The 27,709-nt window shown below is 43.3% G+C and overlaps 1 protein-coding gene across 1 annotated transcript in view; it reads right to left on the reverse strand.

Moving 5' to 3' along the window:
• The window catches only part of ADGRL3 (adhesion G protein-coupled receptor L3), a 961,109-nt gene that overhangs the window by 276,133 nt on the left and 657,267 nt on the right, over nt 1-27,709 (reverse strand). The window contains exons 19-20 of the mRNA XM_056570909.1: nt 23,059-23,150; nt 647-815 (exon numbers count right to left, since the gene is read on the reverse strand). Coding sequence (XP_056426884.1) covers nt 647-815; nt 23,059-23,150 — 261 coding nt within the window. The remainder of the gene's footprint in view (nt 1-646; nt 816-23,058; nt 23,151-27,709) is intronic.

A 27,709-nucleotide genomic window follows, 5' to 3' on the forward strand; every position in this document is an offset into this window, starting at 1 on the left:
CCTGTGGTAAAACAATGTGATAATTACAGACGTACCATATGAGTACCAAATATATAAAAAAAAAATCCATATCATAAGGCAGTAAACTTTTTATATTTCAATATTTTATAAATCTTATTTTTATCTATTTTTAGTCCTACTTTATGATATTTAATTGCTTACAATACACTGCAATATAATGTAACACTGACAGGACTCTAACTAGGTCCTAAAAGACATACTAACATGGTGAACCTGGGTACTCCGATCCTGGCCATTTAACACCTTAGATCAGTGTTTCCCAAGTGTGGTCCACAAGTACCCCCCAAAAAGGTCAAGTTTTCAGGAATTCCTCAGTTATTTAAACGTGATATATTTGTGGTGATGCCTGATTCACTGACTACATTTATATCACCTGTGAAAGACTAAAGAGATTCTGAAGACATGATCTGTTGGGGGGGGGGGCTTTGCATTTGGGAAACACTGCCTTAGATGCTGCAGTCAATATGAAGGTTTGCATAAACATATCTGCTCACATATGTGAGGGAATCATGATTGATAGTTATGACATCTTATTAAATTGAGATAAAGTGGTTAAGTACAGTATGATATGGTGATAAAATATGACATTGTTAAATATGTAATAACACACAATTGCTCAATTTACCTTCTTTTGCAGTACACAGTGAAAAATGAATATGAACATTCCCTGAAGACAGTTGAAAACAGTGAACAAATATGCCATGATGACTGTACTCTCATTTATATACATAAGTCCAAAAGCCCAAGTCAACCCCAGCAGGCAAAGGAGAGCTATTGCGCCTATAACCCATGATCTGAAAAAGAACATAAATAAAATGTTAGTATTTGTTAAATTACATAACACTTTTACAATATTACGCATTCTACCTTTGCAAGGTAAATAATATTGTGTTAATAGAGACTACATTGTCCAAAGGCAATATAATACAGTCAACAGGGAATATAGAGTCAAAGTATTTAATGTAAACCTGTCCTTTCAGGTCATTCTTCAGAAGGAGCTGACATGTATACATGGGAAATAACAGAATTTCTTGCAATATACTTGTATCTGGCATTACTCACCAGTTGTTCATTGACTAAAACCCAGAATGGATGGAGACTAGGTGCTAAAATTACTCACATAGATGGGTGCAACTTAACAAGCACAACAGCAAGACACAGTTTATGAGCTCTCTGGCTTCTATAAACCTGAAGACTGTTTCAGCCCTGCCAGCCATGGCTAGAGTCACCTTATATTCAAATTACAACAATCAAATTGAGGTCAGCAAGACTGCCAGCAGCGCACATGAATAAGAGCAGACTACCCTCACTACTTCAAATTCCAGAGTTGCTCTAGTCACCATTACACCAAAGACTACAAGTTCTATGCCCAAGAGCCCAGTAATTGGATCAGGAAACTATGCAGCAGCTGCATGCTGTAAGCCTGCTCTTCTCACATTGCCCTGCTCTCTGACTATTCTGCTCCTCTGTTGAACTACCAAGGGGTCTAGAATTCCTCCTAAACACGTTCCTATCACCCTACCATTATGGCCTGCGCCTTCATCTTAAATGGCAGACGAGTGGGTTGCAACTACACTATACTCTGCCTCCTACTTGTTGCCCACAGCTGCATCGCCTTTGGCTGTCTGGGCATGCTAGGAGTTGCAGTTTTGCAGCAGATGGAGGCACCTTGGTTGGGAAACACGGTTATAGAGGGATGGGGACATGCTGAGGAGGGGGTAACTAAGGGGAGCAGAGTTTCCCAACCACGGTGTCTCCAGATGTAGTAAAACTACAACTCTCAGCATGCCCAGACAGCCTTTGGCTGGAAGTTGTAGTTTTGCAGTAGTTGGAGGCACCTTGGTTGGGAAACTCTGGTCTGTAAGGATTGGGGACATTCCGAGAAGGGACAGAGGACACCATGTGGAAGGATGGGGGACATTCCGAGAAGAGACGTGTGGAAGGATGGGAAACTTGCTAAAGAGGTGGGGCACTATGTAGATCAATGGAAGATATACTGAGGAGGGGGTAACTAAGTGGAGCAGTGTTTCTCAACCAGAATACCTCCTGATGTTAAACAACTGGGCTGTCTGGGCATGCTGGGAGTGATAGTTTTTCAGCAGCTGGAAGCACCATGGTTGGGAAACATTGGCATGGAGGGATGGGGGACACTGTGTGGAAGGATGGAGGACAGGCTGATGAGCCGAGGGGGGGGGGGGAGACACGTTATGTATGAATGGGGACATTGGTGTGGATGGATGGGGACATTCTGACTGGGTACAGGTGTGGATGTATGGGGGACATGCTGTTGAGGGCTTAGTGTGGATGTAGGGGGGGCATGCTTATGGGGGCGGTGTGGATGGATGTGGGACATGCAAATTAAGGGACAGGTGTGGATGGATGAGGACATGCCAAATTTTGTCCTGGGGCCCATGGGACTCTAGTTAGGCCCCAGATTCAGATGGTAAAGTAAGTGAAAGGCTTGTATCAATTATTGTCTTTACATAGGAGGATCTGCTGACAAAGGGAGGGACCAATGATGTTGGGGAGTCAGACTCTGCAGAGGGAAGTCACGGCGGTCTGAATAAGACTAAGTGAGTCACAAATCTGACTGTGTCCCATCAATGCTGTAGTCACTGATATCTTTGTGCGGCCGGCGAAAGGGAGTCATCTAGGGTTGGGAGAGGGGGGAAGGTTTAGGGGACCCAGGCCAATTTTTTGCATCAGGGCCCTGTGGACCCTACTGCAGACTAAAGTGTTGGTTGGGTATACCTCCACACTCCTGACTAAAGACTGCTGGACACTGATTAAGGCCATGCTTATATAGGGTAAAATGTGCAGAATAAATCAAGAAGAAGTAGCCAGCTCACCACACGGATGTCATGTCCACAGCACAGCAGGTGCTAGGCAACATTAAATCCACAGGAATAAGAAAAAAACCAGTGTGAAATTTGCAGAAGTCCGGTTTATTAAGGATAAAAGTCTAATATGTGAATGCAGTCACGCGTTTCAAATGTTACCACTCTTAGTCAGGGTGACTAAGGGCAGTAACACCTGAAACGCGTTATTGTGTTCACGTCTTGTGTCTTGGACTTTTATCCATAATAAAAGAGACCTCTGCATATTCCACGCTGGCATCTTTTCTTGTAAAATGTGCAGAATGTCCATACGGAAAACATGTTTTCTGCACATTTAAAGAATCTGGCGGGCACTAGGACTGCTGGGAAATGGGCCATCTCATAGACAGCAATGCATTTCCGCATCTGTGTATTTTTGCATCTGTGACATGTCACTTATTTACATGACTGTAAAAAACATATGTCATGTCCTTTCTTTACATAATGGGGGAGATTTATCAATACCTGTGTAGAGGGAAAGTTGCCCAGTTGCCCATAGCAACCAATCAGATTGCTTCTTTCATTTTCAAAAATTAAAGGTGCGAACTGATTGGTTTTTATAGGCAACTGATCACCTTTTCTCTACACAGTGTTTGATAAATCTCCCCCAAAGTGTGCACAGACAACTACTTTCCAATAGACTTACATAAAGCACAATAATGTTAAAAATGCAGACACAATCTTTTTGCAATTTTGCGGATGCATTTTTTACAATGAAATACATCTAAAATACTCAGTTTCACCCTAGCCTAATGAATATAATACATTAGGCTAGGGGGAAACTGTGTCACGCCCATAGACTTGCATTGAGGGGGCGGGGCATGACGTCACAGGGGGCGAAGTCGTGACATCACGATACTCGGGCCCCGTGGTCGTCACGCTTCACACTGGGAGCCTCCAGGTGGGTGTGGAATGACAGATTGCAGGGGTCCCCAGCGCCGGGACACCCACGATCATACATCTTATCCCCTATCCTTTGGAAGTCCTGTAAAAAATGAAAGAAGCAAGCTTATTGGTGGCTATGGGCCACTGCACCACTCTTCCTCTACACAGGTTTTGATAAATTTCTCCCATTGCATTAGTGGATTTTGTTTGCTAAAATAAAAGGTGCATAAAGTATCCCCTTTTGCTGGCAGATGCCCACTGGTGTTAAAATACACACAAAGGTATCTCCAAGCATTCCAAGATTCTCCCTTTCTGGGAGTTGCAAAAGGATTCAAGAGGGTATCTCAAAATAGTGAAGAACTTGTAGATAGGGAAGAAGAAATAGTTATCATGAATATTGAAAATGTAAAAAAAAAATTTTTAAAGTCTCCCTTTTTGGGAGTTGCAAAAGGATTGGTAATGGTGTCTCAAAATATGATATATATATATATATATATATATATATCTTATAGAAACAGTAAACAATGAAGAAACATTGAAAAATGTAAAAACACAATGGATTTTTGCAAGCGTTTAAAACATTCTCCCTTTTGGGAGTTGCAACAACATTGGTGTCCCAGAATAGAGAAGAAACCGTTTTTGTATAAAAACCTTAAAATAATTATCCCTTTTTTGGGATCATGGCTTGTGTATGTGTAGGCCTGGCTGGTAGAAGCAGCAGCAGCAAGGATGATGGTGGACTAGTGGAAGTTGTAGCCAGCATACAGCAGCTTGTGATGCACTGGTGGGAAATTTAGTAGTCAGCGTATAGCAGGCAGTGGTGGACTGGTGGGAGTTGCAGTAGCCAGCAGAAAGCAGAGGTGGTGGTAGTGCTGTCTAATCAATGGCATCTGGCACAGGAGTTTTTAATTTCTTACTGATCCACGCCTGACTAATTTTAACAAATGTTGAAGTCAGAGAATATTTTTCACTCAGGAGTGACGCCGCCTGCAGCACTAAACACTCTCTTTGATGCTTCACCAAGGCTCAGCAGATGTACTAAAGCATGGCAGCATTTGACCTGGCACTGATAAAAGGAGGGGGAAGGAAGGTAAGTTATGTGAATGGGTGCATGTTTTTCATGGAGGAGGATCTGGATGAAGAGGAGGAAGTTAGGAGGCAGGTGTCACAAGTTGAACCAGATTGGCACAACCATGGAGGTGTTGCTACTATTTCCTGGCCTCATTGCAGTGGAGCCTCATTCTGCATGATGTTGGCCCAGTCAGCCATAAAAAAAGCATGTATTGGCCCTGGCCATAGCAATTACTCATAGTGGGGGGCATTAATCATTGTAGGTGTAGGTGAAGCATTCTTCTACAACTTTTTTGTGTGTGCTGGTAATGTGTAGGAGCACCAAAGTTAGTAAACGGTCGCAGAGCATTTGATAAATTTTGTGCAGGTACCCATTTTCAGAAATTTCACTCTTCACGTACACCAAAAAGCTAAGCTAAGTCTGGACTGGAGTAGTTTAGAAACATTTCTGTGGCTTTGCACCTTTTTCGCGCCTTTTCACAAAAAGGAGCAGTTCATAAAACCCATCCATATCATGCGTAATTTCCAAATTCAGTAAATTACAACTCAATATCAGCAGAAATAAGTAAACCAAAAGGTGCAAAAAAGGTGCAAAAGTAGGACACTTGCACCAAAATAGCACCAAATATAGACTGAAAAAACACAATGATAAATGCCGGCCAGTATCTTCCATGGTATGCACTGAGCTGCACACCCACAGGTGAATGGAAAGTCCCACTCTCTCCACCACATAATTGTGCAAAATAGGGATTATTTTTGGTAAAATAATGGCCACCTGGTCTGGGCACATCACATTAGTTGCCTAAAGGACATGAAGTTTTCAAGGTGGTATGGGAGCACCTTCACCACCAACAACTTGGCCAGGTGCACATTAAGGCATACTACAACAGGATCACTAGGCACATACTGTTGTCTGTAGAACATAGATTCCTCAATAGATTACTGACAGAATTAGGGAAGGAGGCCACCATACTGATGACGACATGACAGAGAATGCATTGCCTGTGGATAAGGCCTGGCTGCTAGACTAGGAGAGCAGCAGCAGCAGTTAGGTGTCTCGACAGTCCAATGCAGCCCCATATCCTGGCCATGGCTTACTTTATGTTTGCAGAGACAGTACAGTGTCACTTTCTCTGTATCTGATAAGGTAGGAAAGAATTTCCACACTGCATAGTACTAGACAGGTACACCACCACCTGACTGCACCGCTCCTTCTTCTGACCTGATCAGACCAACAGGCCTATGTCTGTTATGTGGGACAGATGTTCACATCTGGTGCAAGGATTTTAGCCACCCTAGGCAAAACCCCAATTTGCCCCCCCCCCCCCCAACCCTTGGAGGTCTGGCCCTTCATCTTTTTTTCCGACCTGCAAACATGGCCTTAGAATGTGTTCCCCTTTTTGTTTGTGAACAATACCCCATACAATGACTGAATAAGGCTACATTTATACTACTGTTGTGCCCAGTCATTTAACCCCTTAAAGACGGAGGGTTTTTCAGTTTTAGCATTTTTGTTTCTTCCTCATCACCTTCTAAAAATAATAAAACTTTCAATTTTGCACCTAAAAATCCATATGATGGCTTCTTTTTTTGCACCACCAATTCTACTTTGTAATTAAATCAGTCATTTTACCCCAAAATCTACGGTGAAATGGTAAAAAAAATCATTGTGCGACATAATGGAAAAAAACGCCATTTTGTAAATTTTTGGGGCTTCCGTTTCTACGCAGTACATTTTTCGGTAAAAATGACACCTTATCTTTATTCTGTAGGTCCATATGATTAAAATGATACCCTACTTATATAGGTTTGATTTTGTATTACTTCTGAAAAAAATCATAACTACATGCAGGAAAATGTATATGTTTAAAATTGTCCTATTCTGACCCCTATAACTTTTTTATTTCTCCATGTACGGGCCAGTATGAGGGCTCATCTTGTTGCGTCCTGATCTGAAGTTTTTATTGGTACCATTTCTGTTTTGATCTGACTTTTTGATTGCTTTTAATAAATTTTTTATGGTATAAAAAGTGACCAACAATACGCTATTTTGGACTTTGGAATTTTTCTGCGCGTACGCCATTGACCCTGCGGTTTAATAAACTTACGCACGCGGCGATACCATATATTTTTATTTTTATTTACACAGGTTTTCTTTATTGTGAAAAGGGGGGTGATTCAAACTTTTATTAGGGAAGGGGTTAAATGATCTTTATTACCTTTTTTTTTGGGTTCAGTGTTCAGTGTTATTTGGGTTCAGTGTTATCGCCGGTTGATTGCTTAAGCCTGGATTTCAGGCTTGAAGCAATCAATCGCCGATAGGACGCGTAGGAGGCAGGTAAGGCACCCTTCTGCTGCGTTCCTAGCTGATCGGGACATCGCGATTTTACCGCGATGGTCCCGATCAGCCCGACTGGGCTGCCGGGAAGCTTTTACTTTCCCTTTAGACGTGGCGATCAACTTTGATTGTCGCGTCTAAAGAGTTAATCGGTGATGTCCGGCCTTTGCCACGGGTCCTGGTTGTTTATAGCAACCGGGACCCACCCGGTATGATGCACGCTCACCTGCTGAGCGCGCGTCATACCTCAGGAGATGCTTATGGACATTCATAAACGTCCATATGCGTTAAGGGGTTAAGGCCGTCAAACTCTTTTTTTTTTTAAAGTTTGACGGCTGTCATTTTGCCGGGTGAAACGGTCAATGACGGGTCCCGATGGTCCCCATCATAGTCATATTATATTATTATATTAAAGTATATTATGGGGTCTGTCAGGAGTTGCTATTTTTAGAGAGAATAGCAGGAGAAAAAGAGGGTGCAAGCACTATTTTTTCTCCCTCTATTCTCCCTGGTGGTCCTGATGGCCGTCACATTACCGGATCAATGGTCGTGTGAAAGTGGCCTAACACTGCCATACCAGAACAGAACAATACCGTCATACTGTGGCTAAATAAGAAAGCCATAACAGAACAGAACAATATCTTTCTCTTCTGAGTGTTGCTGTGTAAGAGGGGGCGTGAAAGAGGAGTTACAAAAACTGTGATTATCTGTTGTGCGGAGTGAATCTGTGGAGTGGGTGCGACTGCCTATAGCCCACATTCATATTTTGGGGGGAGGAGGAGTAGATTGGGCACAGGTGTATAAATCCTAGCTTGGGACTCTTATTGAGAGCTTGCTCTTCTGAGTGTTGCTGTGTAAGAGGGGGCAAGAAAGAGGAGTTACAAAAACTGGAGTTTGAAAGCAGGAGGTTGAGATCGCTGTGAGTGTTAACATTTTTTGTAGACCTTGTGGGTTCAGAAATTAAGTGTAATTTTGACTGTCTGTTTTTTCCTATACATTTGTGACATCCCCATAACTAGATGGCCTCCATGTTGGAAAATGCAGTCCAATGTACATCCTGTTCAATGTATGCAATCCTTGAACAACAGTTTGAGGGTGCATATTGTTGTGCGAAATGTGTGCTAGTTGTCCGTTTGGAAGCCCAGATCCTGCATCTAGAGGGGCGACTGGCAACAATGAGAAGCATTAACAACATGGAGAGGAGTCTCGTGCTCACTGAGCAGGCACTCTCGGGAATAGAGGTGGGGGAGGACAGTGGAACGGAGTTGCAGGACAGTCAGGAAGTTAGCTGGGTTACAGTTAGAAAGAGGGGTAGGGGAAAAAGTGTCAGGGAGGCTAGTCCTGAACTGGCACACCCCAACAAGTTTGCCCGCTTGGCAGATGAGGGGGATGCCATTACAGAGCTAGCAGAACTGCAGCAGGATACCGCCTCTGACCGCCAGGGGGGTGTCTGCTCCAGTAAGGAGGGATGGAGGAGTACAGGGCAGGCCAGACAGGTACTAGTGGTGGGGGACTCAATTATTAGGGGGACAGACAGGGCAATCTGTCACAAAGACCGGGATCGCCGAACAGTGTGTTGTCTGCCTGGCGCACGAGTTCGGCACATCGCGGATCGGGTTGACAGGTTGCTGGGCGGGGCTGGAGAGGACCCAGCAGTCATGGTACATATTGGCACCAATGACAAAGTAAGAGGTAGGTGGAGTGTCCTTAAAAATGATTTCAGGGACTTAGGCCGCAAGCTTAAGGCAAGGACCTCCAAGGTAGTATTTTCTGAAATACTACCAGTACCACGAGCCACACCAGAGAGGCAGCGGGAGATCAGGGAGGTAAACAAGTGGCTCAGAAGCTGGTGTAGGAAGGAAGGGTTTGGGTTCATGGAGAACTGGGCTGACTTCGCTGTCGGTTACCGGCTCTACCGTAGGGACGGGCTGCACCTCAATGGGGAGGGTGCAGCTTTGCTTGGGGAGAAGATGGCTAGAAGGGTGGAGGAGTGTTTAAACTAGGGACTTGGGGGGAGGGAACCTACAGCAAAGAGGGGGAAGATAGTGTAGATAGAGAGGTGGGAATTATAAATGTACCTGGGGGTGGAGCGGAGGGAGGGGTTAGAATAGTTAATAGGCTTCATAGGAAAATAAAACTTACACCCTTAAATCCCATTAACCCCAATAACATAAAGGATGGAAATGTAAAGTGTATGTTCACAAATGCCAGAAGCCTAGCAAATAAAATGGGGTAGCTTGAGGCCTTGATACTGGAGGAACATATTGATATAGTTGGGGTCACTGAGACATGGCTGGACTCCTCGCATGACTGGGCTGTCAATCTGCAGGGGTTTACATTGTTTCGCAAGGATAGAATGAACAGAAAAGGTGGTGGAGTCTGTCTGTATGTAAGAAGTGGTATGAAAGTCAGTGTGAACGATGCCATAGTGTGTGATGATTTTGAGGAGGTGGAATCACTGTGGGTAGAATTACAAAAGGAGGGAAATACTGAAAAAATAATATTTGGGGTAATCTACAGACCCCCTAATATCACTGAAGAGATAGAAGTTCGGCTTCATAAACAAATAGAGAGGGCCGCCCGGGCAGGTACAGTGGTAATAATGGGAGATTTTAACTATCCAGATATAGATTGGGGTCCGGGGTTGGCTAAAACTACAAAGGGGCGACAATTCCTAAATTTATTGCAGGATAATTTTATGGGCCAGTTTGTCACACCCCTACCCCTTAATTCCCTGGTTGAACTTGATGGACATATGTCTTTTTTCGACCGTACTAACTATGTAACTATGTAACTATGTAACTATATCGCCATACCATGACTAAATAACAACGCCATACCAGAGCAGAACAATACCACCATACCAGAACAGAATAATACCCCATACTGTGACTGAATAACAGTTTTCCCCCCACTGTAATATTGTAATGAGAAGTTGACGAGCAAAAAAAAAAAAGGGAAAAGCGTGCAAAAAATGCACAATATCTATCTGTGGGTATGTAGATTACAGTGCTGCTTTAGACAGCAACTCACAAATTACGTCTTCTCTAATCAACGTAGTTCCCTTTTCTTCTCCATCTGGTTGGGGCCATCATGACAATTTCTTCCATTCTTCCAGCCACAATTCTTCACCGTTAAACCTGCACAACAAACCTATTAGGCACTGCACTTTTTTTGTGTACATGGGTGGCTTTTTTGTGTACATGGGTGGCAGAGGGGTGCAGAAGAGTGTACATGGGTGACAGGGCGAAAAGGGGGTGATAAAGGGGTGTACATTGGCGACAGAGGGGTATTGGGGGTGGAGAGGAGTGTACATGGGTGCCAGGAGTGTAGAGGAGAGAACATGGGTGACAGAGGGACGTAGGAGGTGACAGAGTGGTGTACATGGTGACAGATCGGTGTAGAAGAGTGTACATGGGTGACAGGGGGGTATAGAGGAGTGTACATGGGTGACAGAGGGGTGTTGAAGAGTGTACAAGGGTGACAGGGAAGTAAGGGATTACAGAGGGGTGTACATGGGTGACAGGGGTGTACATGGGAGACAGAGGGGTGTACATGGGTGACAGGGGTGTAGAGTAGTGTACATGGGTGAGAGATGGGTGTAGAAGAGTGTACATGGGTGACAGGGGGGCGTAGGGGGTGACAGGGGTGGACAGTCTTGACAAGGTGGTAACAGAGGGGTGGACAGGGACAAAGGGACACAGGGATGAATAGGGGGTAGACATGGGGGACAAAAGGGGAGACTGGGGGTGGTCAGAGGGGTGGATGGGGGGTGAACATTGGTAACGGGGGGGGTGAACATTGGTGACAGAGGGGTGGATAGTGGGGTGGCCAAGGTGGACATGGATGACAGGTGGGTGGACATGGGAGATGGGGGGTGATAGGGAGGTAGACAAGGATGAAAGTAGTGACAAAGGGACAGAGGGGTGAACATGGGTGACAGGGGGTAGACTGGGAGGTGGGCCGGTGGGGGGTGGACATGGGAGACAGGGGGGTGAACAGGGGTGACAGGGGGTCAGAGGGGTGAATAGGGGGTGGACATGGGTGAGGGTAGACTTGGGGGGGGGGTCAGAGGGTTGCCCGGGGGGGGGACGTGGGTGACAGGGGGATGGACAGGGGTGGCAGAGGGGTGCCCAGGGTGGACATGGAGGACAAGGGGATGGACATGGGAGACAAAAGGGGTGGAAATGGGAGACAGGGTGTGAACAGGGGTGACAGGGGGTGGACAAGGATGACAAGCGGTGACCAAGGGACAGAAGGGTTAATAGGGGGGTGGATATGGGTGACAGGGGGCAGATTGGGGGGGTAGACTGGGGGTGAACATGGGTGACAGGGGGTGGATATGGGAGACAGGGGGGTGGACAGGGGTAACAGGGGGTCAGAGGAGTGGACAGGGGTGACAAAGGGACAGAAGGGGGGTGAACATGGGTGAAAGGGGGATGGACAGGGGTGACAGAGGGGTGGCCAAGGTGGACATGGATTGGGGGGGGTGGACAAGGATGACAAGGGGGGTGGGCAAGGATGACAAGGGGGGTGGACATGGGTGATGGGGGGGTCATGGGTGACAGGGGTGGGCACATGGGTGAAGGGGGGTGGACATGGGTGAAGGGGGGGTGGACATGGGTGACGCGGAGTGGACATGGGTGATGGGGGGGACATGGGCGACAAGGGGAAACATCGGCAACAAGGGGGGACATGGGTGGCGAGGTGTGTGTGGACATGGGTGATGGAGGGGGGGTGGACATGGGTGACGGGGGAGGGGGGTGGACAGGGTTGAAAAGGTTAACAAGAGGGGTGGAAAGGGTACAGTACCTTAAGCAAGCCGGCACAGGATTCTGGCGCAGCTTGCAGTTCCACGGCATCTTCCCCTCTTCGGTGTAGCAGGGCACCATCTTCGGCTCACTGCGCCGCAATGGCCCGCACCCCGGTTTGGAATCACAGATATAAGGTATACAACAATATTGCCACACTGTGACTGAATAACATTGCCATATACCAGACCATGACCGAATAAAGCCTACATACTAGAACAAAACAGTACCGCCATACTATGACTGATTTACAACGCCGTACCAGAACAGAACAATACCCTCATACTGTGAGAGAATAACAAGACCATACCAGAACATAACAATAACGCCATACCATGACTGAATAACAATGTTTTCCAGTTTTTCCCCGCTGTATTATTGTAATGATAGATAGATTACATACACTATGTAAACACACACATATATATATATATATATATATATATATACACATATACAGGGTATATACATCAAGGGGAGGGGAAAGGAAAAAAAGGGAAAAAGGATGGAAAGAATAAAGGGGAAAAAAAATAAGAAGAAAAAGTAAAAAAAAGAAGGGGGAAAAAAAAGAAGGGGGAAAAGAAAAAAAAAAGAAAAAGGGAAAAAAGAGAAAAAGGAAACAAAAAGGTAAGAAAAAAAAGGAAATACATAGTGTAGAATAGAAAGGAAAAAAGAGGGAAAAAGGAAACAGAAAGAATAGAAGAGAAAAAAAGGAGGAAGGAGGGGATGAGGAAAGAAAAGAAGGAAATGAGAAGAAGGGAAAAAGGGGTAGAGAGGAGCAAGTTTGTGAAAACGATGCAACAAGAAAAATTGGTGAGTAAGCGTATGGTTACATATAAGGTTTAAGGTTATAATCAATGTTTAGTCCATATGGATATAAAGTGTTAAATTTATGTATCCAACAAAGTTCTTTTTGTTTTAATATTTTCTCTCGATCACCTCCTCATCTGAGAGTGGGACAAGGAAATAAGCACTCCATAGAATAGTATTGTTGGACCCAGGGGACTAATTGTATATACTTTCGAATTGCTCACCATGTTTGGTTGTGTAAACGCATACACAACAATGGAAAGGATATGTAGAAAAAGGTTGTCTGCTGCCCTCCGGAGTAAAACTGTTGGTGCTTGGCTTCAAAGGAACCGGGCTCACGGCGCTGATCGACCAAACATAAGGATGTGCTTAAAAGAGGATTTATTGAGCACAATGCAACGCGTTTCGCTGCGCATGCGCAGCTTCCTCAGGCATCTGAGAGGGGGGACATGGTCGATGATTCTGAAACGGAGTTGACTAATATTATGACCCATTTCCAAAAAATGTTTGGGAATGGGATGTTCGACTTTCCTTGTCCTGATGGATGATTTATGTCCATTCAGTCGTATGCGACATTCATTGATAGTTGCGCCCACATAATATAGCCCACAAGGGCATTGTAATAGATGACGACCTACATGTGTACCTCTCTCTAATCTTAAACATCTGTCCTGTTTGGGGATGCGGAAAACAATCCCCTTTGATGATGCTGTTGCAGTGGCTGCACCCCAGGCAAGGGAAATTCCCTTTCCTGGGGCCCAGCCAAGTGCCTTTCTACTTAACCATTGGTTTCTGACTTCCTATATCTGATTTTACCAGAAGATCCTTATAGTTCCGGCCTCTGAGGTAGGCTAGAACTGTAGTAATAATTTTAGCAATTTTACTACTGAGTGTGGTGTAAGTGGACACAAAGAGGATTCTTTCACTCCTATCCTTAGTAGTAGTCTGTAATAACTCAGTTCTGTTTTTCGACCTATGTTGTTTCAATAAATGTGGTGGATATCCTCTTTTCCTAAATTTATTGCACATCTCATCTAGCCTACCTTCCACATTCTCAGAGAGTGAAACAATTTGCTTCACCCTCAACAGCTGGCTCCAGGGCAGGGTTTGAATCATTGACCTGGGGTGAAAACAGTCATAGGCCAAAAGGCTATTTCTATCAGTTTCCTTCATGAACAGGTCAGCCTGCCATCACAGAAGAAAACTGTAGGATCCAAAAATTGTAAAGAATTAACTGAAGATAAAATGGTGAATTTCAACTCAGGGTAGATGTTGTTGAGTTCATCCAAAAAGTCTTTAATTCCATCTCCATGCCTGTCCAGACCACAAACGTATCGTCAATATAACGTAACCACGTTTGTAGGTGTCTGAACAGGGATGAGGAACAGATGTGTGTGGCTTCCACATCTGTCATATAGATGTTGGCGCTATGTTGGAGCCCATGGCCGTACCCCTGTTTTGCACATAGAGGTCATCCCCAAACAGGAAATAATTCTGTCTGAGGATGACCTCCAACAAGTCCAGAACAATTAGCTACTGCCTGTATACCCGATTGTGGTTGATCGAGGTATAAAGGTTTACAACATCAAAAGGAAGTGTGTCGTGTCCTGTACATAGGAGACGGTTTCACAAAATTACATAGTATCTTATCCAAATAAACTGCTAAAAGAGAAAATCCGGAAACCAATTGGATGAACACATTACGGGGACTCCACAGATGACCACTACACGCATGAATATATCCACCAAATTTTTCTGATGCCCGTCAATATTATTGTAGTTACAGGATCCCATTCTGTATCTGACAGATTCACTTTGGGTTTCAGCTAACACTGTGTGCCAGCCGTCTCCCTTTATCTGTCGCAGGACAGCTCCGCTTTGCGCGATACTTATGCGCATGTGCCGGAGGATTTCCTATGCGAACTGGCTTCGCAGCGCACAAAGCGTTTGCGCATGCGCAGATGAGTTCTCTATAGACGATTAACTGTTGGATTCACGTGATCGTGCGGAGATTGGCCACGCAGCCGCAGATGTAATGTTTACAAACACGGACAGGGAGCATGGACCTCTCCACGATCACGGCATCAGATATGATTATTAGTGATATGGAGTCCCCCTCTTTGTGATCCTCCAGCTTGGTTAGCACTTAGCACAGGGTATAGATGAGATTGAACATATGTTTACATATTTGACAGTTGTCATATCACATAGTCACAACTCCAATCAGTTAGATAAAGTAGGTTGGCTTAATGGTGATTACTACATTGTTTGCACTTGTGTTTCCACCTATCATGTCACTTTGTTATCTATTTAAGATGGACGTTTGTATTTTTGTATTATGCTACAAAAGGCTTGTTAGCCGAAACGTCGCACTTTATGCTCTGATGAACTAAAAGAGTTTGTAGCCTGCACTATACCTGGACTTCGCGTTTGGTGCTGTTTCCTTGAGGAGAGAGTTTTATATTATATATATTCCCTCCAGTTGTTGTAAAACTACAATTGGGCATGCTGGGAGTTGACGTTTTTACAACAGCTGGAGGCACCCTGGTTGGGAAACACTGAGATATATACATATATATATATTTATATACTGTGTACACTGAGATATATATATATATATATATATATATATATATATGTAATAACCTACCACCATCCATTATATATTTATCTCAGCTTTTCTCTCTTCGATATGGGTGTAAGGGGTGGTAGGGTTTTTGGGCCGGAATCCATAATCTAGCCTGGCCTGGCCAGTCCGCCCGGAAAGGAGGACGGCTTATGTCAGCACTGTGTGGGGGCGGGGGGCTTGCCGTGGGCGGGGAGCTCTGTACCCTTGCTGCCTTGTCAGGCAGACTCCATTTGGTGACCCCTGGGCCCCCCCCCTTCACCTGTGTCTTGTATATAAATCCTAAGTGCCTATGTTATCCAGTGTATTGTACATAAAATGTGATATACCTTTAAGTGTTGTTGTCATGTGATTGTAACTAAGGAAGGTATCAGTGACCATGTGACCTGCAGGGTGACCTATGGGATCCCTCCTGAGTCTCCCCCATATAAGCCCTGGGTGGAGCTTCCTCAGTCTCTTTAGTGCCGAGTTGCAGTGAGGTCAAGTCTGGAGAGAGTGTCTTGTGTCCTAAAGAGGCCTAAAGTCTACCACGCAGCCATGGATCCACAAGTCCACTACCCCCCCAGGTCCAAGTCAAAGCCTGGTAAGCTACAAAAAGGGTAAAGTCAGTCTAGTAAAGTCAGTCACGTATTCTGTATCAAGTCAGTGTGGCCCTGCATCAAATTGTCCAAGTCCACTGCAAGTCCCAGCAAGCCCTGTGGTCTATGAACTCACTGGTCACCTCCTTTGGCCTACCAAGTTGTATAGATTGTTACATATATCTGACTCAGTAAAGCTGCCGTTGTATACCTTCAGGGGGTGTAGAGGATAAACCATGCCCTGGCGTCACAAATACATGGGATTAAGGCCATCTGCCCCTAGGGTAATTCCATCTGCCCTCATCACACCCTCACCACACATAATTAACAATAAGGGGCGGGGGGGGGGGGGAGTCATCAGGAAGTGAGAATGAGGAGTGCTTTTCTACCAGCCTGGGAGTAGGGAGGGGGTGGTGTCTGAGTGAAGTAGCTCTGCCGCTGCGCTCTCCTACTAGCTCAGTCTCTGTAAACTTTCTTGCAGGGACGGAGCGGCGCCCCCAGCATGAGGGCGCTCTAGGCGATGGCCTATCTTGCCTATAGGTGGCACAGGCCCTGCAGATGTTCTGGCCCTACCTCGGCTACACTCTTCTTCGCTGACAGTATCACTACCCTCCTGCTTCAAACATGTAACCTCCTCCCCACTTTTTTCCCACATGCTGTCCAACACTACATTGTAGTCATTATCAAACTCCTTCTCATCGTCCCCACCACTCCTGATGTCTCATCATGGGGTCCTTGCAGAATACCTATCATGACGCCTACCAACACCAGTCCCGCTAGTGTTATATGCTTGTCCCCTTCCACCTCCTCTGCAACACACTCCAAAGGTTGACTGTCCTCACACAACTCCTCATGGCTAATGCTATCCTTCTGCTTAGCACTATGGTGGAAGCAAAGACAGATGACGGAACAGACTGTCTAGAATGAACATTTCCACTGCGCCATAATACTGACAGATGGTTTTTCCCCCTCCTGAGAAAACCTCGAACGAGTCAACCAGTCCACAAGAAACCACACAACCCCTGACAATGACAACTTTTGCTTGCTGAAACAGCTGCTGCTACCACCACCACCACCACCAGACACTTCTGCTACCTGTACTAGTGCTGGTACTGCCAGCAACATTGTTAGTGGCAGAGGATATGGCAGCAGTGCTTTGTCCTTTACCCCATCCAACAATTCTTTTAACAGATATATTTCTTTTAACAAAAATTTTTGGAGGTTATTTAAAACATATATTATGCTTTTGGGGTTGTCACTAGTCTACTAGTCAAGTTTTTTTTGTTTTTTTTTAAACCTTAGGTAGAAAGACTATGGGGGAGATTTATCAAAACAAAGGAAAAGTTGCTATGTTGGTAACAGTAACCAATCAGATTGTTTCTTTCATTTTGCAGAGGCCTTGTTACAAATGAAAGAAGCAAGCTTATTGATTGCTATGGGCAACTTTTCTTCTGGACAGGTTTTGATAAATCTCCCCCTTCATGTTCGATTAAACCCAGAAAGTTTGTGTAACTTAGCCATAGATGGATGAGGAGTGCCGACAGCAGGTTTAAATGAGAGGAACACTGTTTTTCCACAAGTGGGCCTCCAGCCATTGCAAAATTACAACTCCCAACATGCATGGTCTGTCAGTGCATGCTGAGAGTTGTAGTTTTGCAACAGCTGGAGGCACACTGGTTGGGAAACACAGAGTTAGGTAACAAACTCAGTGTTTCCCCACCAGTGTACCTCCAGCTGTTACAAAACTACAACTGCACTGACAGACCGCTTGTCATGCTGGCGGTTCTCAGCTGACACCTCTGTGCATGTCAGGAACTGACCAGAGTACAAGCAAATCCCCATAGCAAACCTCTCCTGCTCTGCAGAGTTCCTGATACAGACAGAGGTGTCAGCAGAGAACAATGTGGTCAGACAGAAAAGAACTCCAGAAATAAATACAACTTCCTATGGAGCATACAGCAGCTGATAAGTACTGGAAGGATTAAACATTTTAAATAGAAGTAATTTAAAAATCTGTATCATTTTCTTGCACCAGTTGATTTAAAAAAAAATGTTTTCCACAGGAGAACTCCTTTAAGGAGTAGAGGAATTCCCCTTATTAAACTAGTATGAAAAAAGTCTGCAGCCCCAAGTCATCTCTTGCAATTAAAACTACTTTATTCAGGCATAGCTGGACAACATGAGACGTGGAAAGAAACATTTCTTTCCACCTTCCATGTTGTCCAGCTATGCCTGAATGAAGAGGTTTTAAAGGGGTATTCCAGGCAAAACCTTTTTTTTTATATATATATATATCATCTGGCTCCGGAAAGTTAAACAGATTTGTGAATGACTTCTATTAAAAAATCTTAATCCTTCCAATAGTTATTAGCTTCTGAAGTTTTCTGTCTAACTGCTCAATGATGATGTCATGTCCCGGGAGCTGTGCATGATGGGGAATATCCCCATAGGAACTGCACAGCTCCCGGGACGTGAGTCATCAGAGAGCAGTTAGACAGAAAACAACAACTCAACTTCAGAAGCTAATAACTATTGGAAGGATTAAGATTTTTAATAGAAGTCATTTACAAATCTGTTTGACTTTCCGGAGCCAGTTGATATATAAAAAAAAGTTTTGGCCTGGAATACCCCTTTAATTGCAAGAGATGACCTGGTGCCACGGACTTTTTTCATACTAGTGTCATTGAAAACCTATCTATATACGCTGGGCACAGGACCTCTTGGGATCTGCCCTTCGCTGCCACATGCTCAGTTGGAGTCGTCCTCCCAGTACACGTGAGTGGTGCGGGATTCTATAGCTCTCCTTGCTATCGGAATTCCCCTTATTCTTCCTCTTCCCCCTCCTCATCATTCAGTGATGATGAGTCCCCCTAGAATGTGGCGCCAAAGGGCAATGCCAGTAGAAGCCCCTCAAACTAGGGACCCTGTCCCCGGAACAACTTTCCATGTCCCCCCCCCCCCATATAGGTGACCCCGTCTGGACCGCAGTTCCGGACAAATATATATGAGCCACTGATTTATAGGTTTGTTGGCTGCTCAGGAATGGAAATTGACCCCAGAGTCCTCAGTCAAATTGTCTTTTTTACTTTTTTTTTCAGTGAGGACTTTGTCAATTTGATGGCAGATCAAACAAACTGGTACACCCAACAGTTCGGGGACCAGCACCCTGATGCTTTTTTGGCTAGGCAAGTTAGATGGACCCCCCCCATCAATGCAGCCGAGATGAGGACATATGGTGGCCCCGTCCTGCATGGGCCTAGTCAAAAAACTAAAGATGAGGCAATACTTGAGTGGGAATGTTCTGTACAGCTTTACCATATGCCATGAAAAGGGCACGCCTCTCCGTAAGTCCAGCGGCTTTATGGACACCCTGGTGCTGGGTGCAGAAATATGCACCACATATAGAGGAGGTGTATATTTCTGCGACTTTATGTGTTGCAAGTCGGCCCTAAAGTCGCATGTGAGGAGGGTGCGCCCCCGGCACACCCCCTCTATGTGAGAATCTCACAATCCCTGCAACTGTCCCCCACCCTTGTGCAAATCACTAATTTGGACCTCAAATGCGCATGGTGTTCTCTGCTGAGCCCTGTCGTATATATCAAGGCAACAGTTTAGGGCCATGTATGGGGCATTTCTGTGTTTGGGAGAAATTGTGTTACAAATTTTGGGGGGCTTTTGCTTCTTTTAGCTCTCATGAAAATGAAAACTCAGGGGCTACACCAAAATGTTAGTGTAAAAAGAATTACATTTTTTTTATACTAACATGCTGCTGTTGCCCCATATTTTTCATTTTCAAAAGGGTAATTTTTAAGAAAAATTGGAAATTGATTCTAATGCCTTCAAAAAGTAAAAACATGTCTACTTTATGATGCCTACATAGACATGTTGTATATGTCAATCAATATGCCTTTTATTTGGCATGACCATTTTCCTTAGAAAAATTCCCATTTTCCAATTTTTTCGTAAAATTTTCACAAAGAAACAATGACGACACGTTACCACTATCTTAAAGTAGAATATGTCATGATAAAAACAATCTCAAAATCAGAACGATAAGTAGAAGCATCTCAGAGTTATTAATGCATAAAGTGACACAGGTCAGATTTAAAAAATTTGGATATATCTTTAAGACCAAAATGGCCTTGAGTCCTTAAGAGGTTAATGCAGGATTGGAATTTGGATTTTTGTGAATATGGAACATGTTTTTACCAGCCAGTGGTCCATTCAGGATTTATGGTCCACCAGTATAGTTATAATCGTGAAAATAGACTTGATCAGCCATAACTTCATTGTTTCTTTTTCCTATCAGTTATAGTATTGGTTTCACCATTTACATCTCTGTCTGTTTTTTGCCCCTTTATTCCTTCTAGATTTGGCATACACCCCCCCCCCCCTTCCTTTTCATTCTTACTTTACTATCGAATTTCTAATGTTTTTATTATTACTATTACTGTATTTTATTAGGTATTATGAATTTATCATTCAAATATGATCATGTTGCTAGCTGTAGTTCAGACATTTAAATTTTTTAATGACATGTCCCTTTTAGTTATGTATATGTATTTATTATCATCTAATTCTGGTCATGGCCATGTCAAGTTTTCCTTGACATTTTGCTGAATCCAGTTCATAACTTACTAGTTAACAAGTGACCCAGACTATGAATAAGAAAGATATAAGGTAGTCCAGGATATAAAAAGCAGGATAACCTTCTGAACAGTGTCTGGCATATATATATATATATATATATATATATATATATATATATATATATACAGTACAGACCAAAAGTTTGGACACACTTTCTCATTCAGAGTTTTCTTTATTTTCATGATTGTGAAAATTGTAGATTCACACTGAAGGCATCAAAACTATGAATTAACGCATGTGGAATTATATAAATAACAAAAAAGTGTGAAACTGAAAATATGTCATATTCTAGGTTCTTCAAAGTAGCCACCTTTTGCTTTGATTACTGCTTTGCACACTCTTGGTATTCTCTTGATGAGCTTCAAGAGGTAGTCCCCTGAAATGGTCTTCCAACAGTCTTGAAGGAGTTCCCAGAGATGCTTAGCACTTGTTGGCCCTTTTTGCCTTCACTCTGCGGTCCAGCTCACCCCAAACCATCTCGATTGGGTTCAGATCCGGTGACTGTGGAGGCTAGGTCATCTGGCGCAGCACCCCATCACTCTCCTTCTTGGTCAAATAGCCCTTACGCTGCCTTGAGGTGTGTTTGGGGTCATTGTCCTGTTGAAAAATAAATGATGGTCCAACTAAAAGCAAACCGGATGGAATAGCATGCTGCTGCAAGGTGCTGTGGTAGCCATGCTGGTTCAGCATGCCTTCAATTTTGAATAAATCCCCAACAGTGTCACCAGCAGAGCACCCCCACACCATCACACCTCCTCCTCCACACCAGCACACCTGTGAAGTGAAAACCATTTCAGGTGACTACCTCTTGAATCTCAACAAGAGAATGCCAAGAGTGTGCAAAGCAGTAATCGAAGCAAAAGGTGGCTACTTTGAAGAACCTAGAATATGACATATTTTCAGCTGTTTCACACTTTTTTGTTATGTATATAATTCCACATGTGTTACTTCATAGCTTTAATGCCTTCAATGTGAATCTACAATTTTCATAGTCATGAAAATAAAGAAAACTCTGAATGAGAAGGTGTGTCCAAACCTTTGGTCTGTACTGTATATATATCTATATGACCCACATACTACACCTAAAATGATATTACATTGCTCTGTGAACACAACTCTATCCTGAGCTGTGTCATACTATGGCTGTTATAGAAGAAAGTGCACCATTATGAGACACAAGGAGGACAGGTCATTTTCCAGGCAGAAAAGCCTGCAGAACCACTGTGGGTAAGTGTGAGAGAAACAGGGGACATCTTCACACCCTGACAGAAAATTGGTGAGAGGCGCACAGCACTGCACTATACTTTCTCTCCACAAAGGGGTTTTTAACAACGGACTGTTGCTCCATAGGATCATATTGCCAACATAATGGAGCTTTTTGCTGCTATTTAAAAAAAATAAAATAAAACTAATGTTGCCATCTGCTACAGTGCTTTAAGATCTTTATACACAGTTGCCATCTATGTTTACTTCCATCAGGGGATGGCTATATTGTATTTGGACAATGCTGTTGTGGCCATTTGTCATCAAAGTCTTGAAATATCTGGCGCATTGCACCTATACCAAACTTTATCTATTACATTGCTAGCAATTCTACTGCATTGTATGGTGACGTTAGGTACGGGTCAAAATTATTTTATTGGATACGCTTTTACTTGTTATATGTGTATCATGGGACATTAGAAGTAAAAAACACGTTTTCGACTTGTTAAGTCTTAGTCAAGGCCATGACGAAGACTTGTTAACAAGTGGAAACGCGTTGGAGTTTCGTTTGCGGTTTTACTCTTGCTTTATTTTTGTTTGGATCCACCTGTATGTTTTAGAATTCTGAATAAACAACAAATTTTTTACTTCTAATTGGGAGCTGGATTTTTAACTGTTACTTCACTGAGGCCTATCACTTTACCTTTTCTGACTCTTACTAATGTCTTTCTACTTTCTTTTCATAGCCCTCTTCCATATTGTTGCTTAGAACCTAGTCCTTCTCAATAATATCTAATACTAAGAGATTCAATTACATTAATGTATACTCTTAATATACATTATAACCAAAGATACAAGGCACTTGCTATAATTGGTAGTTATATTTGATATTCACATATATACATGGTTCATTTATTGATATGTGTGGCTTGGGTGTGTATAAATAATGCTGCATTCAGCACAGCCAACTGTTCACTGACAAAAGTACCTCTATGCATTGCCACTTAACTGGTTATCCACCATGGACTGGGTATTCTGTACCTAGAGCAGAGAATGTTAGGCAAATCTAAATTGTCACAAATTTAACGGCCAATTTGGGTGAAACCTTCTAAAACAAATTTCAGGAGTTTCACTTATTACTTGTAGGGAATATAATCAGTCATGAAAAATGTATTAAAGTTCAACTTACCTGATATTGTCAAGGCAACCAGTATCAGGTTTCATTATGGCAGTATGATGAAACATTTTAAAAAGGGCAATTCCAAGAAAAATTACATTTAGCTAAAAGGCAAAGAAACATTTACAAGTTAATACAAACTCTCCAAAGGAAGAATATAGACAGCATTATGGTTACACAGTGTGAAATATGATTGTAAATTCTGTGTAAGGCTAGGGCTACTCCGAGACTTTTTGCACAAATATCTCTGAGTAGCATTGGCCTAACTGACAATGGTAGTATTCCACTCTTTATGCATATTTTGCTAAGCTATTTTTGGTGAAGCAACATAAAATAAAAATGTATCACTGTTTTAAAAATTCCGGAATTCTTCCAGTATTTTTTTTTTTTGCAAAAAAACAATGCACCCATATGTGTGCTGAAAGCCATCAGAGAAATATAGAATTTACAACAATGCTTTTTTTGTTTGTGGCATTTTCCTTTAGTTTTGCATTTTTGAACAAGGTGTTCTGACCTATCCTTCCGGTGTTTCTAGATATGAGCCAATAAAGAAGGTTTTATTTGCATCTGATACCCTCGAATGCCATGGATTCCTTTCTGAAGGGAGTGTCTCTGTATATCTGTTTCACTACCGAGCACCAAATGATTTACAGCATACACAGGTGTCTAATTCAGTCTTTCTAAAGCGCGGTTCTAAAGTACCCCTAACAGGCCATGTTTTCAGGATTTCCTTAGTCTTTCACAGGTGATATAACTGTGGTGATGCCTGATTCACTGACCATAATTATATCACCTGTGAAAGACTAAGGAAATCCTGAAAACATGACCTGTTGGGGGGTACTTGAGGACCGCGCTTAAGAAACACTGATCTAACTCATACTAGTTACTGCATAACCTCTTGGATATTGAATTGCGGAGTGGTGTCGATCTGCATTTCTGTTTTGCAGATCTCACAATGGTCTGAAACTTTCAAATGTACAATATAATCTGAAAAAACACACTATGCTTGCTGTTTACAATTAGGGCATCTGTTAAAGGCAGTCTCGCTTACTAAATTAGACAAATGCCTGCAAGTGAGTACAACAAACTGGCAAAAAAAAACACATACCATGTTTTACTGATTTTTTTCTAAACATATGGCCTGTGGGATTCTGATGTTTCCCATGCAAAGACAAGCCAAAGGATCAAATAAAAACCCCTCCAAATAAAAGCAAGGTAAAATCAGGCGCTGAGACCAGGATAAAAGTTCAGGGTGTTTAATTACCCCCAATGCAACGCGTTTCGCTGAAGATCCGCTTCTTCAGGCATCAGATGCCTGAAGAAGCGGATCTTCCGCGAAACGCATTGCATTGTGGGTAATTAAACACCCTGAACTTTTATCCTGGTCTCAGCACCTGATTTTACCTTGCTTTTATTTGGAGGAGTTTTTATTTGGTGCTATTTATAAGAAGCTTGGAGTGGCTGCAGAGAACCCTGGTATCGCTACCTTTCCTCATGATTATCCATTGTTGTACTTGGATCGAGTACAACCATCTCTGGTAAGCACAATTCATATTGTGTGTTTGCACCTTGCACCCTATGATATCACACCACGGAGTGCATCCTTGTGTTTTTTTGTCTTCAAAGCCAAAGGATGGTCTTTTTGGTCATCAGCTTATGTTTTAGGTGATTTTTTTCTTTATATAGCAGGGGAAAAAAGTATTTAACACGTCATCATTTTTCTCACTAAATGCAAACTAATATCAATTGGTTCAGTCCCAACTGATGGCGTACGAAAAGGTCTCATTGCCAAGGTGTCACACAAAAGACACATCTAATAATGGGTAAAAGCAAAGAGCTATCCCAAGATCTTGGCAACCTAATTGTTGCAAAATATAACTATGGTGTTGGTTACAGACAAATTTGTAAGCTTCTGAATGTTCCAGCGAGCACTGTTAGGGACATAATATGGAAGTGAAAAGACAATCATTTCATCATAAATCTTCCCTGACCAGGTTTTCCTCACAAGATTTCAGTGCTATAAGAGTGCTATAAGAGGGCTCCTCTTTCGCTGATCAAACCAGCGGAAAACAGACGCCATAGCTGTGCATTCTGCCACTACAGATGCCAGCATCTCGCAGACCGCCACTGTGGGTCACGTGAGTCAATACCCAGGAGCAGGGCTCTGCTCTGGGTCATTAGCACATCGCTACTCCCTGCACTATTACTTGTTTTTGAGGGGTGCCTAAACGGATGGGATGTGATTGCGGTGTGTTTCACTTTGTTTACTTCATATGGTGCACTTTATTGTAACTGTTGCACCTTTTTGGCCTCGGCTTTTATCTTACACTCTGTGTCACTAAGTTGTAGTTTATTTTTGTGACATTGGCTGTTTATGCTCTGTAGCCCCTGACGAACCCAGTGATTTGGGGGAAACGCGTTGGGCGGGCTGACTATTTCTTATTACAGGGATTGACAAAGGGGTAGACCGGGGCAGGGGTTGTCCTTTCTAGGACGAGTGCCCCGACAGTTCCCTGAGCGAGCAGGGGTAGTGGCACGACATCTCCCTGATAGGGTATACTAGGGCCACAGCCCTACCCACCCTGGTCTCATATTGCTTATCCCCTATCACTCCCTGACCATCACCTTGGCCTTGTGACTGACTCAGACTGCTGTCCACAATCTATGGCCTCTGGGTCCGGTGTGACTACTTTTTCTGTTGTATTGTTGTCAGTGGGGTCCTGTCTTTTAAATAGCACAATAAATGTTAAGTTTTAAGTTGTTATACCCCTTCTGTGAAGCATATTTTGAAACTGGGTATTTACTACAGAATCCTGTGATTTACTCACAAGATTTCAGACAGACTAGTGAAAAGAATTATCAGAGTTGTCCAAGAGCCAAGAACCACTTGTGGAGGGCTTCAAAAAGACCTGGAATTAGCAGATACTTACTATTTTCTTTGAAACAAAAGTAATGCACTCTGCCGTCATGGCCTGTATGTACGCTTACCACATGACTCCATTGCTGAATAAAAAGCATGTTGAAGCGTGTTTAACCCCTTAACAACAATGGACGTAAATGTACGTCATGGTGCCGTGGTACTTAACGCACCATGACGTACATTTACGCTCCGCCATGACTGCGAGCACCGGAACGGTGCTCGCGTCATGTGTGGCAGGTCCCGGCTGCTATCATAATGGTTACACAGTGCGGCAGGTCCCGGCTTCTACCAGCAGCCAGGGACCCCCCGGTAGTGGCGGACATCCGCGATCGCGTGGATGTCCTCCATTAACCCCTCAGATGCTGTGATCAATACAGATCACTGCATCTGGGGCAGTGCGGTACTTTGAATGGATGATCGGATCGCCCGCAGCAATTCCGCGGGGATCCGATCATCCAGCATGGCAGCCGGAGGTCCCCTCACCTTGCTCCAGCTGTCTCCCGGGGTCTTCTGCTCTGGTTTGAGATCGAGCAGACCAGAGCAGAAGATCACCGATAATACAGATCAGTGCTATGTCCTGTCATACTTTTTGCAGGCCTCAAAAATGTATCATTATGTTTAATAGCATGATGTCGGCCATTTTGTGTATAATCTAAGTAGGCCACAATTCTGAAGTTTCACCTCTACAAAAAGCGCCAGTCTGGTAGAAGAATGCTTGCTGTCTCCTTAGATACTTATGGCTGTTTAGGTAAGATAGACAGATAAGGGGGTAGTTACACTCTCTGTGAATGAAGAGAAGAGGGGTTGAGATAAGAAACTGTGAAATAATTATGTCTCATCCGAATGAACATTAGTTCTTTATATATATATATATATATATATATATATATATATATATATATATATGAGGTAATCAGTAGGACATTTTATATTGTCATATACTGTTAGTATTGTAAAGGACATCAGTATATATATCTATTATCTTATATATGATTCTCATAGGGCTCAGTGTTTGCATTCCTAAGACCTGGTGAAGGGCTCAAGTGTAGACTTTCAGAATGTGTCTTTGTACTAGGCTAGTATGCCAGTCTTGTAAATGTTATCCAAACAATTAAATACCCCTAGACAGACAGAGAGATTCACACATCTGTGTGAAAGAGACATCCATGGTACTTTTATCTTTCCAATAAATTTGGATGTCTAGTTGGTGACTCTATGTCTATGAGAATCCCGGTTTTAATTACTTATGTGTGTCACACCTATTAAATTATGGCTCCATACGTCAAGTGTGGAATGTTGGTTTAAGACCAGTTATTCACAGTTAACCCTTAATGGTAATGATGCTAATTGCTTATGCAATTGCACCCCCTAGCGTATGGGTAGTTGACATTACACCTACAGGAAAGGCATTCTGGGTGATACGCTCAATGCATTCTGGGTAATATAGTGATGTCATAGTCATTACCATATATACACGCCCAACCTACATTCATTGGGGAATTCAAATTTAGGAGGGTGTGTCTAACTAATTAAAAAGTCTGGTAAACCCGATGTTAGGAACTGTGCTGTACTGTAGACAGTGCTGTAGGCTGCAGAGAACACACAAAGACACAGGAAAGAGGTCCAACCCGGTGGAAAAGCCATGTGAGATCCCAGCAACGGACTGATCACACAGTACCAGACCAAAGGCTATCCATGACAAGGAGATGGATCGTTCAGTGTTCCTAGGAGCAGAAGGTTCTT

Source organism: Hyla sarda, chromosome 1 (assembly GCF_029499605.1).
Source record: "Hyla sarda isolate aHylSar1 chromosome 1, aHylSar1.hap1, whole genome shotgun sequence".
In the NCBI taxonomy this organism is placed as follows: Eukaryota; Metazoa; Chordata; class Amphibia; order Anura; family Hylidae; genus Hyla; species Hyla sarda.